General features: G+C 40.0%; 1 protein-coding gene across 2 annotated transcripts in view; it reads right to left on the bottom strand.

Annotated features, from left to right (window-relative positions):
• bcas3 (BCAS3 microtubule associated cell migration factor) overlaps positions 1 to 16,308 on the bottom strand; it is a 1,146,863-nt gene that overhangs the window by 433,383 nt on the left and 697,172 nt on the right. For both annotated transcript variants that reach the window (XM_060847956.1, XM_060847957.1), the window contains exons 21-22: positions 11,034 to 11,230; positions 7,579 to 7,676 (exon numbers count right to left, since the gene is read on the bottom strand). In XM_060847956.1, the coding sequence (XP_060703939.1) occupies positions 7,579 to 7,676; positions 11,034 to 11,230 (295 nt within the window). The remainder of the gene's footprint in view (positions 1 to 7,578; positions 7,677 to 11,033; positions 11,231 to 16,308) is intronic.

Here is a 16,308-nt window from a genome sequence, read left to right as displayed (position 1 = left end):
TGATTTTAGAGGGTGTCAATACGGGGGTCTTTTAATTTCTGGGGCTGAACCAGATGGATTGCAATCTTGACATCCATGTTAAATCTGAGCTAAACTGCCAATTTTATTCTTCTCCATCACTAAGACTGACTATTTCCAACTCTGTAAATCACCCTTCTCTGAACTAGCCTCAATCAATTTCCTGCTGAACTGTCTATCAATGCTTTTGTTCCTTCCAGGTTCCAAGGACCTCCTGCTTACCCTGTCACCCATAAGCCTCCATAAACTTGATTTGATCTAAAACTCCATTGCTCATACTCTAACTTGGACCAAGTCCTATTCACCCATCACCATAGTGCTTACGCTGACTCCCAGTCGACCAATGCCTCAGTTTTAAAAGCATAACCGTTGCTATATTCAAATCCCTCAATGACCCTCATTTTATCTCTGTAACCTCCTTCAGTTTATAATCCTGACCTTTTGCACTAGCCTGATTTTATTTGCTCCACCGTTGGTGGGCCATGCCTTCAGCTGCTTAGGTGATAAGCAATAGAATTCCTTTCTTAAAACTTGCTGCCATACTTTGTCATAAATTACTGCTGAATACTACATCTTTGAACAAATCACCTGGTCTGATACTTCCTTGAGCAACTCAATGATGCATTTTGTTGGACAACATTCCTGGGGGGTGTTTTTGCGATATTAAAGATGTTATACTAATGCAAACTGTTGTTGATCTTTTAGTGGGGAGCTTGTTTATTGGAACAATTCATCTGGATTTGATTTCACTCTGTGGATCCAAGCTACAATGGAAGCTGACTGATATAGATGATAAACTTGCTTAAACGTGTGGGGAAAATCTTTCCTCCTGTATTAAAAGTAGGCACAGACTCAGGGTATTAATAAAATGAATACACATCTATTTTGATTATTGAATCTCTATAAATATGTTCATCAAAAAGGGATGAGTGCAGAGTACAGAGATGGCTGGAAGCAGGTTATGAAAATCAAATCAGTAATTCCGCCCATTTGTGATGAACTAGCATATCTCAGCTGAGGTGCATTAATCACTCACAGTGTCCCTCTTTAGGGATTCCTACTCCTGATCACTAATTCATATCAGCAGTGTACTTTGAGTGAGGACTAGATAAGAACTGAGCATGCCAACACTGCCAAATTTCACACAAGAATGACTATTTGACTGAGGTATCACATCAAACCGGTACCGAGAGAACTGCTTCCAGCATGCATGTTAACGCTTTCAGAAGGAGATGAGAGGTATAAAATTGGGGACAGAAAACAAATCATGAATTATGTCATGACAATTACCAGGCAGCCTTTGAACACTTGTAAAATCACTACTAAATTATCCCATTCACTTACAAAGAAAGAGAAATGCTTACATTGATATAACAACTTATTGTATTGTCAAAATGACCTAAAGCACTTTACATGATTAATATTTTGGAGTCAGTGACTGATTACGTAGACAAATGTGCTAATCGCTCCTCAGCCACAATGCTATATTTGCTGTATTTGAGAAAAAAGTATTGGCCAAGTTACCAAGAGGATGTTCTCTTCTACTTTGTACATGGTTGATCCAAACATGAAGACAGGACATTGTTTAACTGTCCTTTTGAAGGATGACAATGCAAACAATGTAGCTTTCCTTACTTTCGCACTTTAATATAACTTGAGGTAACATTTTAAGTGCTACTTGAAGAAAATAATTTTTGATTGTTGTTATTCTGATGGAATGAGCAGACAAATACACTGGGATTTAGGTGAAAGTCAACTGTAACAAAGAATCTGAAACTGATGGATATATAATGTGAATACTTATATACACCTGTATTTCATATATTCTTTACTTTATAACCATGGCATACACCAAATGCTATCCATAGAGTAGACTCAATTAAAACTAATTTCAGTATTGTGTACTGCTGCTATTTCGACCTGGGGATCCTCCCATTTTTTTGCAGCTGCTGCAAATATGACAGAAAATTTCAAGATCTGTGCACCACATAGAGAACTCTTTTTGCCAGCAGGAGCCTCTTAAAACTCTGATAAGTCTTTAGAATGGAGTCACAAGTTTCTTCCCTGCAATATTTTCTGCATATTTAATGTGTCTGTTCCATTAGAGTTAGTCTTAATACTAAAATGGTTCAAGTTCAGAGATGTATTAAGTGGTTTACTACCAACAACATGGATGAGATTTTACAAGCATTACTTAAGAATTGCTACATCTAATACAGGAAAGCTCACAATTAGTCATTATGATGTTGCTGTTGGTATGTAATTAAGAGATCAAGCATGTAAGCTAAGCCAGTTATTCGATGATACAATTGCCATCAGGAAGAAGTTGTGTTTTGGACTATTACATTACTGCTTGATATGCTACCCTTGTACAATTATAAACAGACAAGAGCCAGTAGGAATAATGAGCCCCTCTTTTGCAGGGTCTAGTAATTTCAAGCATATACAGAGCCAGAATTTCTGCTATTTTTTACCAGCTTCTAAGCAGCATATATCACCATCACCAGAAATTAATTCAAATTTACAAATGACGGTCCAAAACCAATATCCAAACAGCTCCATGGCATGCACCCCTGATCTGAGTGTGAAATTCCAATGTACAAAATTACCTTTTTAATATTTCCAGCAGTTTAGAATTCTTGATCAAACATTCAAAGTATTTCTCAATTATCTATTTTTTAAAAAATTATTGGCACAACAATTACACCTCAGTCTACTGCCAAGTTGCTTTCAAAAGACCCCATTAGCTTTCTAATCACTTTTGTGTAAAATAGATTTTGTTCAGAGTTTTCTGTTTGGATCAGGCACAGTGGCTGAATGGATGATTCAATGGGTTTTGTTGCAAAGATATACAAATTGCTTATGTTTATTTATATTTCACAGAACTCCTGATGCAATCATAAAGGGTTTCTTAGAGCTTCCAGTGTATGTAGAGTTGCAGTGCACTGTCTGAAATAACTTAGGAACAATGGTAATGTAGAGTAATTATTCTACATTAGAGACCACTTCCTAATATAGTTTAGTCTCATTAGTATTTTTAAAAATGCAATAAAGCCTACATAAAGTGTGTTGTTCCATACTAGATTATGAAAAAAAAGGTTAATGTTTTCATTTAAGGGAGAATTAACTTTCTAGTTTTAGTTTTAACAAGCTAAATATTGTTTAGCAAAATTTACAAACTAAAGGCATAAAGATTCAACTAACACTAAGATTATTTGTTCCGATCGTTCCACTTTGATCTATTTTTATATACTTCCATGTTTATTTGTTATGCATACTTGATTAAACAGAAAATTCAGTGCTAGAAAAGATAAAAGGTCTTAAAATTGATAAATCTCCTGGCCCAGATGGGATACATCCTAGAATTCTGAGAGAGGTGGCTGAGGAAATAGCGGAGGCATTGGTTGAGATCTTTCAAAAGTCACTGGAGTCAGGGAAAGTCCCGGATGATTGGAAGATCGCTGTTGTAACCCCCTTGTTCAAGAAAGGATCAAGACAAAAGATGGGAAATCATAGGCCAATTAGCCTAACCTCGGTTGTTGGTAAAATTCTAGAATCCATCATTAAGGATGAGGTTTCTAAATTCTTGGAAGAGCAGAGTCGGATTAGAACAAGTCAACATGGATTTAGTAAGGGGAGGTCGTGCCTGACAAACCTGTTGGAATTCTTTGAAGAGGTGACAAGTAGGTTAGACCAGGGAAACCCAGTGGATGTGGTCTACCTAGACTTCCAAAAGGCCTTTGATAAGGTGCCACACGGGAGGGTGCTGAGCAAGGTGAGGGCCCATGGTGTTCGAGGTGAGCTACTGGAATGGATTGAGGATTGGCTGTCTGACAGAAGGCAGAGAGTTGGGATAAAAGGTTCTTTTTTGGAATGGCAGCCGGTGACAAGCGGTGTCCCACAGGGTTCAGTGTTGGGGCCGCAGCTGTACACATTATATATTAATGATTTGGATGAAGGGACTGGGGGCATTCTAGTGAAGTTTGCTGATGATACGAAGTTAGGTGGACAGGCAGGTAGTACTGAGGAAGTGGGGAGCCTGCAGAAGGATCTAGACAGTTTGGGAGAGTGGTCCAAGAAATGGCTGATAGAATTTAACTTGAGCAAATGCGAGGTCTTGCACTTTGGAAAAAAGAATAAAAGCATAGACTACTTTCTAAACGGTGAGAAAATTCGTAAAGCCAAAGTACAAAGGGATCTGGGAGTGCTAGTCGAGGATTCTCTAAAGGTAAACATGCAGGTTGAGTCCGTGATTAAGAAAGCGAAAGCAATGTTGTCATTTATCTCGAGAGGGTTGGAATATCAAAGCACTGTTGTGCTACTGAGACTTTATAAAGCTCTGGTTAGGCCCCATTTGGAGTCCAGTTTTGGTCCCCACACCTCAAGAAGGACATACTGGCACTGGAGCATGTCCAGCAGAGATTCACACGGATGATCCCTGGAATGGTTGGTCTAACATACGAGGAACGGCTGAGGATCCTGGGATTGTATTCATTGGAGTTTAGAAGATTAAGGGGAGATTTAATAGAAACTTACAAGATAATTCATGGCTTGGAAAGGGTGGACGTTAGGAAACTGTTTCCATTAGGCGAGGAGACTAGGACCTGTGGACACAGCCTTAGAATTAGAGGGGGTCAATTCAGAACAGAAATGCGGAGACATTTCTTCAGCCAGAGAGTGTGGGCCTGTGGAATTCATTGCCACAGAGTGCAGTGGAGGCCGGGACGCTAAGTGTCTTCAAGGCAGAGATGGATAAATTCTTGATGTCGCAAGGAATTAAGGGCTACGGGGAGAATGCTGGTAAGTGGAGTTGAAATGCCCATTAGCCATGATTGAATGGCAGAGCGGACTTGATGGGCCTTATTTCCACTCCTATGTTTTATGGTCTTAAAAACTGATCTGATGGTGCAAAGAAGCTGAATTAGTTCAGACCTTTCCGATGACCATCTCTCGCAACCTCTGAATGCCGTTGGCCGGCTTCATTGTTTAAGACTGTATCTGATAATGTCACCCTACTCCTTATTTAAATAAATATCATTGAAGGTGATAGAACTGAACGAAAATCATTGTTTTGTACAACTTCTGCAGCAGTATGGAGCATATCTTGCTTTGCATACACAAATAGATGCAAAATTAAGAATGCATTTCTAAAGTTACCAACTGGGAGGTGGAAGATGGCTACATATTAACATACAATCAAGAGCACGAATAGACCATTTGGCCCTTCTAAGTCTCCATTGTTCGATAAAGTCATGGCAGGTCTAATTGAGCCCTCACTTCCAGTCTCGCTGCCCTCTGAAAAACATTAGGATAAGCTGATACATTCAGGCAGGCCACCCTTCTCTTATTGAACATCACAATGTTCAGAATGCCATTCCAGTGCATTGCTAAACTGATGTTCTAGATTTCTGGCTAATTTTCGGACTTAGCACAGGACGTTTTTGGAGTAGTTTGGGTTTATGGACACAGTTGTGTTCTCAGCGAGTTTTATAATTTACTAGCCAGATGTTGAGCTCTGTGAGTATGTAAAGGGCTTTTCTCTTGGTCACAAAATACTGCTTTGTAGCCAGAGAATGTAAACCTGCTCAAAATTCATCCTGTAGACTGGTAGTCACAATTTAAATACCGCTTTTAATCCTTGGTACTCTTTGTTTTGTTTTGTTTTAAGTGGTCATTAAGGATAATGAAAGATGATTGAATTTAAATGTTTGAGAATTTTGGCAAAAACTGGTTTGAGTGGAAGATCAAAGTAAACCTCAATGTTAAAAGTTAAGTTGGAAACTGTCTTAGAATTACATGTTTAAAATGCATGGTTAGACACTTATAACTTATTGCTCATTGCTGCGAACTGGGTGGCACCAAATCTAACCCAAGTCAATGAGGGCTTGAACAGTGTTGCTGAGATTGCAATGAGCTAGAATGTTGGAACAGTAAAGCATACATAACAGGAACTGGTGGTTTACTGAAAAACAGAGAGACCACAAGCAATGTAAGACTTTTGGAATCTGACTCACAAATTTTAAATCCATCAGTTGTGTTGTGTATCTGGATTATATCACATTGAAAGATTAAAATCAATGTAAAAACAATATTTTTCAAACTTCTGCAAAAATAGGTTTGCTTATAACATGTAGAATTCCTGACTGTCACATATTTTGTGGGTGGTGGGACATCTGGTATTCCTGCAAAGAGTCTGCCACTGCTCACAGGGAACAGCTTCAGTGGAACCAGCTCTTCAGTAGACTGAGGTGACTGGGTGCAACACTGACTTTACATTCTATTCAATTTTATTTCCCATTGAAATCAATAACAGTGAGAGCATAACACTGGAATTCTACCTCATTCCTTGTGCATCCTGGAGGCAGGTTAGAATTAAAGATGAGCCAGTTTGAAATAACTGGCTGTGGGAAGGTTTAAGGATGCAGGTTTAGAGTGGTTATCTTATGTGACAGGTTGAAATGTTACTGGTGTAAACTTCTCAGTTCTCACTTTTCTGTCACACTATTCTGCTTGGACAAGTTGTCTTTCAGGCACATCCTGAATTCTTTCCACAGCACTTCTTGATTAACTCAGTAAGAGGAATACTTGAACTCAGGAGCTTTGATTCCTGTTACTAGTTTTTCACTCCTGTCCTACAGGCGAGGGCAGACAAAACATGCCCTTGAGAGGAAGCAATGTGAATGCCAACCGCATTTGAACTTGGATTTTCTAGCTGAGGGTCAGAGAATTCTACGTGCCGAATACATTGTTCATAATGGGTTCATAAATAGTAACAAAGTGCACACTTGTGTTTTTGCAGGAAATACTGTCCAGAGGAACTTATCATCAATCATTTACGTCACTGCACCCAGAACAATTCTACCCTGACTTGAGCACATGACAAAAGGCTTGTAGGAAACGTATGTGAAAACATAACACCGCTCCATAAAAACACAGAAAACAGAAGCAGGCCATTCAGTCCATTGAGCCGGCTCTGCTATTCAACATGTCATGGCTGTCATTTATTATCAGTATGCTTGAGACTGAAGTTTTTTCTGCTGTCAATTTTCATTCATATCAGGAGGCATGTTCAGTTTGATTCAATTGTACTCATGATGCACACCAGGGCATATATCAGAAAAATCCACACCATCATATCTTTTCCATAGCATACTAGGAAGCAGAAAATCTTGGTAACATATTCAGGTAACAAATATGTGAAACAATGGAAACTTGAAGGCAGAAAAAAATTTTTGTTGTTGCAGATGACAAAAATTATCCGACTCTTTTACAGCAAGAACTTTCACTCTGTCAACATGTACCATCCAACTACCTGTGCACATGCACTCCATAGTTAATTCATTGCAGATTTTTTTCATATTAGACAAGACATTTACTTTAGCATATACATGGAAAGCATGTTACTATTAATTCTTAAGATAGCTTGTGACACCTTGAGAAAAATCAAATGGAAATCTGCTGAACAAATCAGTCTTTAACAAACTAGAACATTATACACTCAAATAAGAGAGTTCAGCAGGTAAAGTTAAGTCATCTCCTCCCCGCCAGTAGATTTCCTACCTGATCCAGCATCAATCACTGTTGAAAGAGTTCTTCGGTCAGCAATTACCCTTGATGATCCTGGCATGCTAACAGGTTCTGAGCGGACTGGCTGGATCCTGACACCATAATATCCAAAAATAATGTGTTAAACATTGCAACGGTAATCTGGCCTGTCATTTGCACAAATATTTCACCAGAACGACTGCACTTTTGATTATTATATTGAATGCTCATTATGTGACATAGTTAAATTCAATGTTCTCCCCCAAACAAATTTTCTCCATGCAATACTAAAACAAACCACCCAGTTCTGCTCCACATGTTGACCAAAATAAAAACAGGGCCTGACCTAGACCACAACATTCAAAGCTTTGTAAAGGTTGGGGACTGAGGGGAAATGTACCTCTTCCTCCCTGATAAAAGGATGCTCAGCCATTATCCTGTGACTAAGGGACCAGCAGCAGCACCAACCACACACACCAGGAGTCCTCAAGTCGATCATGGATGGGTTTGTCTGCCTTGCTTCCATAATGCAGAATAGGCATCGAATGCAAAGGGTATTCATGTGTCTTCCTGTCACTGTCTTAAATGGGGTATGTTAGGCAGGTGGCAGGATCTCCAACCACCATCCTGGTGCCTAACTAAACTAGTCTCCATCACTAAACTTTCCACCAGGTAGGGCTTTAAATTCTGCTTGTAATTTTTGTGCCCTAAAATGAGCTACACACTTATAAACTTGAAACCCTTCCTGTTGATGTCTCCATTGGAATTAGTATTGTGTTGCATTCACAAAGTTGTTCAAAGATAGAAAAAGTTCTGTGCACTTATCATTGATGTTTTCCTGTTGATGGAAATGTGATTAATGTTTTCCCTGGAAACATGGCATTGATGTTGGTCTTTGGAGAGTGACTGGTCTAAATAAACCTCCAAGACTTATTTGTACCTGAAGATATGCTTTAGAGATTTGCCAGTTCCCACCAATTTATACAGTGATGTGAAAACAGCCAAGTGCTTCACTGTAATTCATATTACAGCAGTACAGCCATAGAGTCATACAGCATGGAAGCAAACCCTCAGTCCACTTCATCCATGCCGACCAAACATCCCAATCTGATCTAGTCCCTTTTGCCAGCATTTGGCCCATATCTCTCTAAACCTTTCCCAGTGTATTTTAAATGCTGCATTTGTACCTGCTTCCACCAATTCCTCTGGCAGTTCATGCCAGACATGCACCATCCTCTGCATGAAATAGTTACCCTGCAGGGCCATTTTACATTTTTTCCCTCACCTTAAACCCATGCCCCCTAGGTTTAGATTCCACCACCCTAAGAAAAAGATCTTCACTATTCACCCCCAACCATGGCCCTCATGATTTTATAATCCTCTATAAAGTTACCCCTCAGTCTCTGACAATCCAGGAGAAGGAAATCAGTTTATTCAGCCTCTCTCTATAGCTCAAACCCTCCAGTCCTGGTGGCAACATCCTTGTAAGTCTTTTCTGCACCCTCCCAAGTTTAACAACATCCTTCCTATAGAAGGACAAGCAGAACTGTATGCAGTATTCTACAAGTAGCTTCACTGATGTCCCGTCCAGCCACAACATGACATTCCAACTTCTATACTCAATATTCTGACCAATGAAGGCAAGTGTGCCACTCACCTTCTTCACTACCCTGTCTCCCTGTGACTCCACTTTCAAGGAAATGTGCACCTGAACCTCTATATTTCTTTGTTCGGTAACACTCCCCAGGGCTCTACCATTAACTGTATAAGTCCTGCCAAAATGCAACACCTCACATTTATCTAAATTAAACTCCATCTGCCACTCCTCGACCAAGTGGACCACCTGATCAAAGTTGCATTGTACTGTGGTGTAATCTTCTTCACTGTCCACTACTCCATCTATTTTGGTGCCGTCTGCAAACTTACTAGGCATACCTCATATATTCGCATCCAAATCATTTGTATGAATGACAAAAAGTAGTGGATTCAGCGCTGATCCCTGTGGCACACCACATGTCACAGGCCTCCAGTCCAAAAAACAACCCTCCATGACCATGCTCTGTCTCCTTCTTTCAAGCCAATTTTGCATCCAATTGGCTAGCTCCCCCAGATCCCATGTGATCTAACCTTACTAACTAGTCTACCATGTGGACCTTGTTGAACGCTTTGTTGAAGTCAATGTAGACAACATCTACCGTTCTGCCTTCATCAATCTTCTTTGTCTCCTTTTCAAAAAACTCAATCAACTTAGTGAGGCACAATTTCCCATGCAAACAGCCATTTTGGTTATCCCTAATCAGTCCTTGCCTTTCCAAATGCAAACAACTTACCTATGATTAATGTAGGCTCACCAGTTTATTGTTCCCTGGTTTTTCCTTGTAACCTTCCTTAAATAATTGACACCACATTAGCCATTTTTAGGAAACCTGGTTGGCATGGATGAGTTACAGTGTAAAACAGTCATATAGTATGGGAACAGACCCTTTGGTCCAACTCGTACACGCCAACCAGACATCCCAATCTAACCTAGTTCCATTTGCCAGCATTTGGCCCATATCCCCCTAAATCTTTCTTATTCATATACACATCCAGCTGCCTTTTAAACATTGTAATTGTACCTGCTCCACCACTTCTTCTGGCCCCTCATTCCATACACGCACCACCTCTGTGTGAAAAGTTACCCCTCAAGTCCATTTACATCTTTCCCCTCACCTTAAAGCTATGCCCTCTAGTTTTGGACTCCTCTACCCTGGGAGAAACACCTTGGCTATTCACCCTATCTATTTTCTTCATGATTTTACAAACCTCAATAAAAATCACCCCTCAACCTTCGATGCTCCAGAGAAAATAGCCCCAGTATCTCTCTATAGTTCAAACCCTCCGGTCCCAGCAGCATTCTTGTAAATCTTTTCTGCACCCTCTCAGGTTTAATATGATCCTTCCTATAAAATGGTGACCAGAATTGTATGCAGTATCCCAAAAGTGGCCTCATTAATGTTCTGTACAGCTGCAACATAACATCCCAATTCCTATACACAATGATCTGACCAATGAAGGCAAGCATGCCAAACACTTTCTTCACCACCCAACCTACTTAAGACTCCACTTTCAAGGAACTATGCACTGCACCCCTTGGTCTGTTTGGCAGCACTAGCGTCCGTGCTATAAGACTCTTGGTTTGAACAAAACAGCAAAAAAAATTCAATAGGAACTAGAGGAATGTTTGATGCATAAGTTCACTGTAACTACATTTTACACTTCAATAATGAATCCAACAATGACAACAAACTGTATAAATAAAACACAAACAAGTGCAATTTGATGTTTGCGCAGCTTAATTTTCTGATGGGGAAGAAGGGAAGCAATGCAGGCATGAGGTGAAGGAACAGACTTTCCAACACCATTGAGATTCTGTATCTTGGGCAATGTACAGAGAACCAGTACTTGCATACTATGATGAATTTCCTTACCTCAGGCTATTGAGTTCTAAGTCATCAGTATCAAAGTCCATAAGTGGCTGTGGGGTGTCACTGGGTCCCTGTGACTGAAGTACTGAGGAACTGGAAGAAATAACTGTTGTTTGTCCTGAAGGATGAATCGTCTTAAACTGAAACTGTGGACCCATCCATAGGCGCCTGTGGGGTCCTGTGTGTGTCACGATCTCAACCTGAAAATAAACATTCAAAGTTCAAATGGCAACATTATGGAAATGTGTCTGTGAATAATGAACAACAATAAACACAGGCAAAAGCAAAGCGAGTGTATGAGTATCAGAGAATGCTGGAGAAACACAACAGGTCTGGTAGCATCTGTAGAAAGAAAACAGAGCTAACGTTTTGAGTCCAGTGACCCTTTGTCAGAACTGTTCTGAGAAGAGGAATTCCATCAGCACCGCCTCTGCTGCATTTTCTGGATGCAATGTAAGGATCAAATGAATGCTATTCTTTATTGAAGTCAGCTCTACATACATTCAGGCAAAATGCCTGCAATGCCAACTAAAATGAACTGGACATCGTGAGGCTGAAAAGCATTTCCCTCCGACAAGTCCTGTTCTCTCACCTCTGAAATGGGCCAGCATTAAAAAAGAGGACAAAGAAAAAGCTTAAAAAACACTCTAAAGCTTTGATTAAAGTGCAGCATCATTGATGTTAATAACTGAAAGAAGCTTGCTACCAATTGTTCAAAATGGCAACAACTTGCCATCAAGCCATACTTTGAATTCTAATATCTTCAATGATGAGGCAGAATGGCAGCAGGAAAGGAAACAAATGGTAGCAAGGCCTGCAATTCAGCTCCTTGAGGGATGTCTGTCCATTGTGCCCACAGAGCTAAAGATTCAGAACTGGCCTGTTCAGTCATTTGCAGACTTACAAAAGCAATTTATGATCCTGAGTAGTTATCATTCTCACAATGACACATGATGAATTATATAAATGCAATTCTCAAGTTTAAAATGTAAAACAGATTCTTTCAGTTTGCACTTGTTTTACATGTGACAGGACTAAACTGCAGGATCTTTGTTTGAGAAATGAAAAGTGTTCGAAGTCGAGTTCATAGATGAGCAGGTTGTACAAAAGCTGATGAAACAAATGGACCTGATGGATCAAATAACCTCATGCGAAGTTTCATTCTGCACCCTCAGTAATGTTAACTATCCCTTCAGTAGCCAGGAAAATGAGTAAATGGGCACCGTGCTGCTGACTGCATGTTACTTTTGAATCTCAGTGATCTATATGTGCAATCAGCACAGCCAGCCGGAGCTAATTTCATTTAGTTAAGTAAAACTAACACTAACCCAGGTATCTATTTGTTCACAAACTAATAATCCAAACTGAACTCGAGACACACCTCAGAGAATTTGTAGGCACTGAAACATGGTTATGTGGTACATCATAACTAGCTGGCTCTTTGAGACAACTATTTAATTTGTTCCACACACCTGATGTGGAAATAAAAAAAAAGTACGGTATTTACTTCTGAAGTTTGCAGGATGAAATTTGAACAATGAGGCAAATAGCATACACTTTATACTTTAGCACACAAAAACACATGTTTTGAAGAAGGACAATCTCTTCAGGGTCTTAATTTGAGAATATTTTGTTTTTTCTCCAACCACGGTCAGATTGACCTGCTTTTGCATAACAGAGTCAAGTTAGATCTGATGGGAGTCATCTAATACACAATTACTAAACTAAAACTTCCGTGATGTACAAAAGAACCCACCGCAGTATGTCAATACATCAAAAGAATATTTAGTCCATATTCCTCCCACTGAGAATATTTGAAATATCTTGAGCCAGATGCAGTTGCACTAAGTATTGGAAGATTATAATCAGAGAGTGAGGGATGAGTATTCATGTCAACCTGAGGTGGTACTTTTAAGTTCAAGTATCTACGGGTGGTGCAGCAGTGAAGTGGTCATAAACAAGGGTTTGTCCTCATTTCCTTCAGTTCATTTTAATTGAAATCAACAATAAATAGTATGAAATAAGAATGTCTGCTCCTAAACTCCTGTCAAATCTGCATTATAACAAAATTTGAAAAGAACTGGAGAACCATAGTAGCACTTCCACATTTACATAGGAAGAAAACCAGGTGGGTCCTGTAACAGGAATGCAATTCTCACTCATTGACCTTGGACCATGCAAAACCCAAGTGACAAGGGCAAAAATTAATCCCACCATTTATTTGCTTCAAGCAAAACATTACTCTACATGAGATGCCACCTCATTCACCTTTACTAGATTACAGTCACCCCATACTGCAACTTCATCTGTACAGGAACTTCCTTTTATGTAGGATTTTAAACAGAATAAAACATCCAGGGCAATTCACAGGAACATTATCAAACAAAATCTGATAGCAAGTCACTTAAGTTGATATTAGGATAAGAAGCTCAGAGCTTTGGCAAAGAAATGTGTTTTAATGGATGCCTTAAAGGAGAAGAGGGGTAGACAGGTTTTGAGAAAGAATTACCGAGCTTAGGGCTGTGGCAATTGAATATATAGCTACCACTGAAACTTGGTAATGCATTTATAGTCCAGTATGCAGGTTGTGCTGCTCTAAGTTACAAAGCCAATGTGACCAACCTTGAAGTCAGAAAACTCCACGGACCAACAGAATTGTAGGAATAGATTGATGGAAATGCAAACACTTTTTTTTAAATTAAGGTACCTGAACATGTAGTCATATAATATTCTTCACAGCTTCAGGATGTCCCCAAGAACTTTACAACTAATGAGGTATTTTTGCAGTGCAGGCACTGTTGTTGCAAATGTCACGGTCAATTTGTACACATCAAGATAGAATAGCAACATTTTATTATCTATCTGTTCCTTCAGTGATCATATATATGGGGAAGAATTTCCCTACTCCTATTTGAAGAATGGCACAAGATCTTTTAAGGATGTCCCTCTAGATAAAGAGGCTTTGGTTTCACCCAAAATACATTGTTCTGTCTTGAGATGACTAGAGCATCAAACATAGATTATGTGCTTAAGGATCTGGAGTTGGATTTAACTTGTAACTTTTGATTCAGAAGCAAGGAAGTTACCAAATAAGCCACAGCCACATTAACTCCTTTGATATCAAGACCAGAAAGTTTTAGCAGAAATGCTCCTGTGGCTAGGATGCAGTGATAGGGTCCCTACCTCTGAGTCAGGAGGCAGAGATTCAAATCACACCTACTTCCGAAATGTGTCATAACATCTCTGAACAAGCTGATTAGAAAATATATACACACTGACTTCTCTTAATTAACTGCAAATTATTTTTCAGTAGATTTTCTAGTGCTTATAACTCAGTAGTTCAGCTGCAAATATTGAGGTTGTTAGACTTAATTAGTATAACGGTGGCTGCAAGAACTTTTGACAAGGACCCGTCTACTGAGGTAGTATGAGCTGAGGTTAGAAACAGGAAAGGAGAGGTCACACTGCTTGGAGTTTTTTATAGGCCTCCGCAGAGTTCCAGGGAGGTGGAGGAGAAGATTGGCAAAATGATTCTGGGTAGGAGTGAAAGGAACAGGGGGTCATTATGGGGGACTTTAACTTCCCCAATATTGACTGGAAATGCTATATCTCTAGTACGTCGGATGGATCAGTTTTTGTCCAATGTGTACAGGAGGGTTTCCTGACACACAATGTCGAAGGGTCGACAAGCGGGGAGGCCACAATGGATCTGGTGAGCACTTTGGAAAGAGTGACCATAACTCAGTTATGCTTAGTTTAGCGATGGAAAGGGATAGGTACATGCCACAGGTCAACAGTTATCGATGGGGCAAGGGCAATTATAATGCGATTAGCCAAGAATTAGGATGTGTAGAATGGGGTAGCAAAATGCAGGGGATGCGGACAATGGAAATGTGGAGCTGGTTTAAGGAACAGATATTGTGTGTCCTTGAGAGGTATGTCCCTGTCGGTCAGGGAGGAGGTGATAAGGTAAGGGAACCATGGTTTACTACAGAAAGTGCATCTCTTGTTAAGCAGAAGAAGGAGGCTTATGTGTTGATGAGACAAGATGGTTCAAATGAGGCGACAGAGAGTTACAGATTAGCTAGGAAGAATTTAAAGAGAGAGTTAAGAAGAGCAAAGAGAAGACATGAGCAGCCTTTAACAGATAGAATAAAGGAGAACCCTAAAGCCTCCTATAGGTATGTGAAAAATAAAAGGATGACTAGGGTCCGAATAGGGCCAGTCAAAGACAGAAGTGGGAAATTGAGTGTGGACCCTGTGGAGATTGGAGAGGTGCTAAACGAACATTTTTCATTGGTTTTCACTCAGGAAAAGAGAATACTGTAGAGGAGAAGAATGGGATACGAAATATTAGACTAGAAAGGATCGAGGTTAGTTACGAAGAGGTGTTATCAATTCTAGAAGGAGTGAAAGTAGACACGTCCCCTGGCCTGGATGGAATTTATCCGAGGATTCTCTGGGAAGCTAGGAAGGAGATAGCGGAGCCTGTGGCTATGATATTTGAGTCATCATTGTCTACAGGTTTAGTGCTAAAGGACTGGAGGATTGCAAATGTTGTGCCCCTGTTCAAGAAGGGCAGTAGAGATGACCCAGGTAATTATAGACCAGTGAGCCTTACTTCTGTTGTAGGAAAGGTTTTGCAAAGGATTATAAGAGATAGGATTTATAATCATCTAGTAAGCAACAATTTGATTGGAAACAGTCAACATGGTTTCATCAAGGGCAGGTCGTGTCTGACAAACTTCATTTGAATTTTTTGAGAAGGTGACCAAGCATGTAGACAGTTGACATGGTGTACATGGATTTCAGTAAAGCCTTTGATAAGGTTCCACATGGTAGGCTGTTGGAGAAAATGCAGAGGCATGGGATTGAGGGTGATTTAGCAGTTTGGATTAGAAACTGGCTTTCTGAAAGAAGGCAGCGAGTGGCGGTTGATGGAAAATATTCAGCCAGGAGTCTGGTTACAAGTGGTGTGCCACAAGGATCTGTTTTGGGACACTGCTGTTTGTCATTTTTATAAATGACTTAGACGCAGGAATAGGAGGATGGGTTAGTAAATTGGCAGAGCACAGCAGGTTAGGCAGCATCTCAGGAATAGGGAATTCAACGTTTCGAGCACTTCAACGTCGAATTCCCTATTCCTGAGATGCTGCCTAACCTGCTGTGCTTTAACCAGCAACACATTTTCAGCTGTGATCTCCAGCATCTGCAGACTTCATTTTTTACTAGTAAATTGGCAGATGACACTAAAGTCGGTGGAGTGGTGGACAGTTTG

The sequence above is a fragment of the Hemiscyllium ocellatum genome, chromosome 31 (genome assembly GCF_020745735.1).
Source record: "Hemiscyllium ocellatum isolate sHemOce1 chromosome 31, sHemOce1.pat.X.cur, whole genome shotgun sequence".
Taxonomy (NCBI): domain Eukaryota; kingdom Metazoa; phylum Chordata; class Chondrichthyes; order Orectolobiformes; family Hemiscylliidae; genus Hemiscyllium; species Hemiscyllium ocellatum.
Note: the sequence above shows the minus strand (reverse complement) of the source record. Positions and strands in the feature narration are given on the sequence as shown.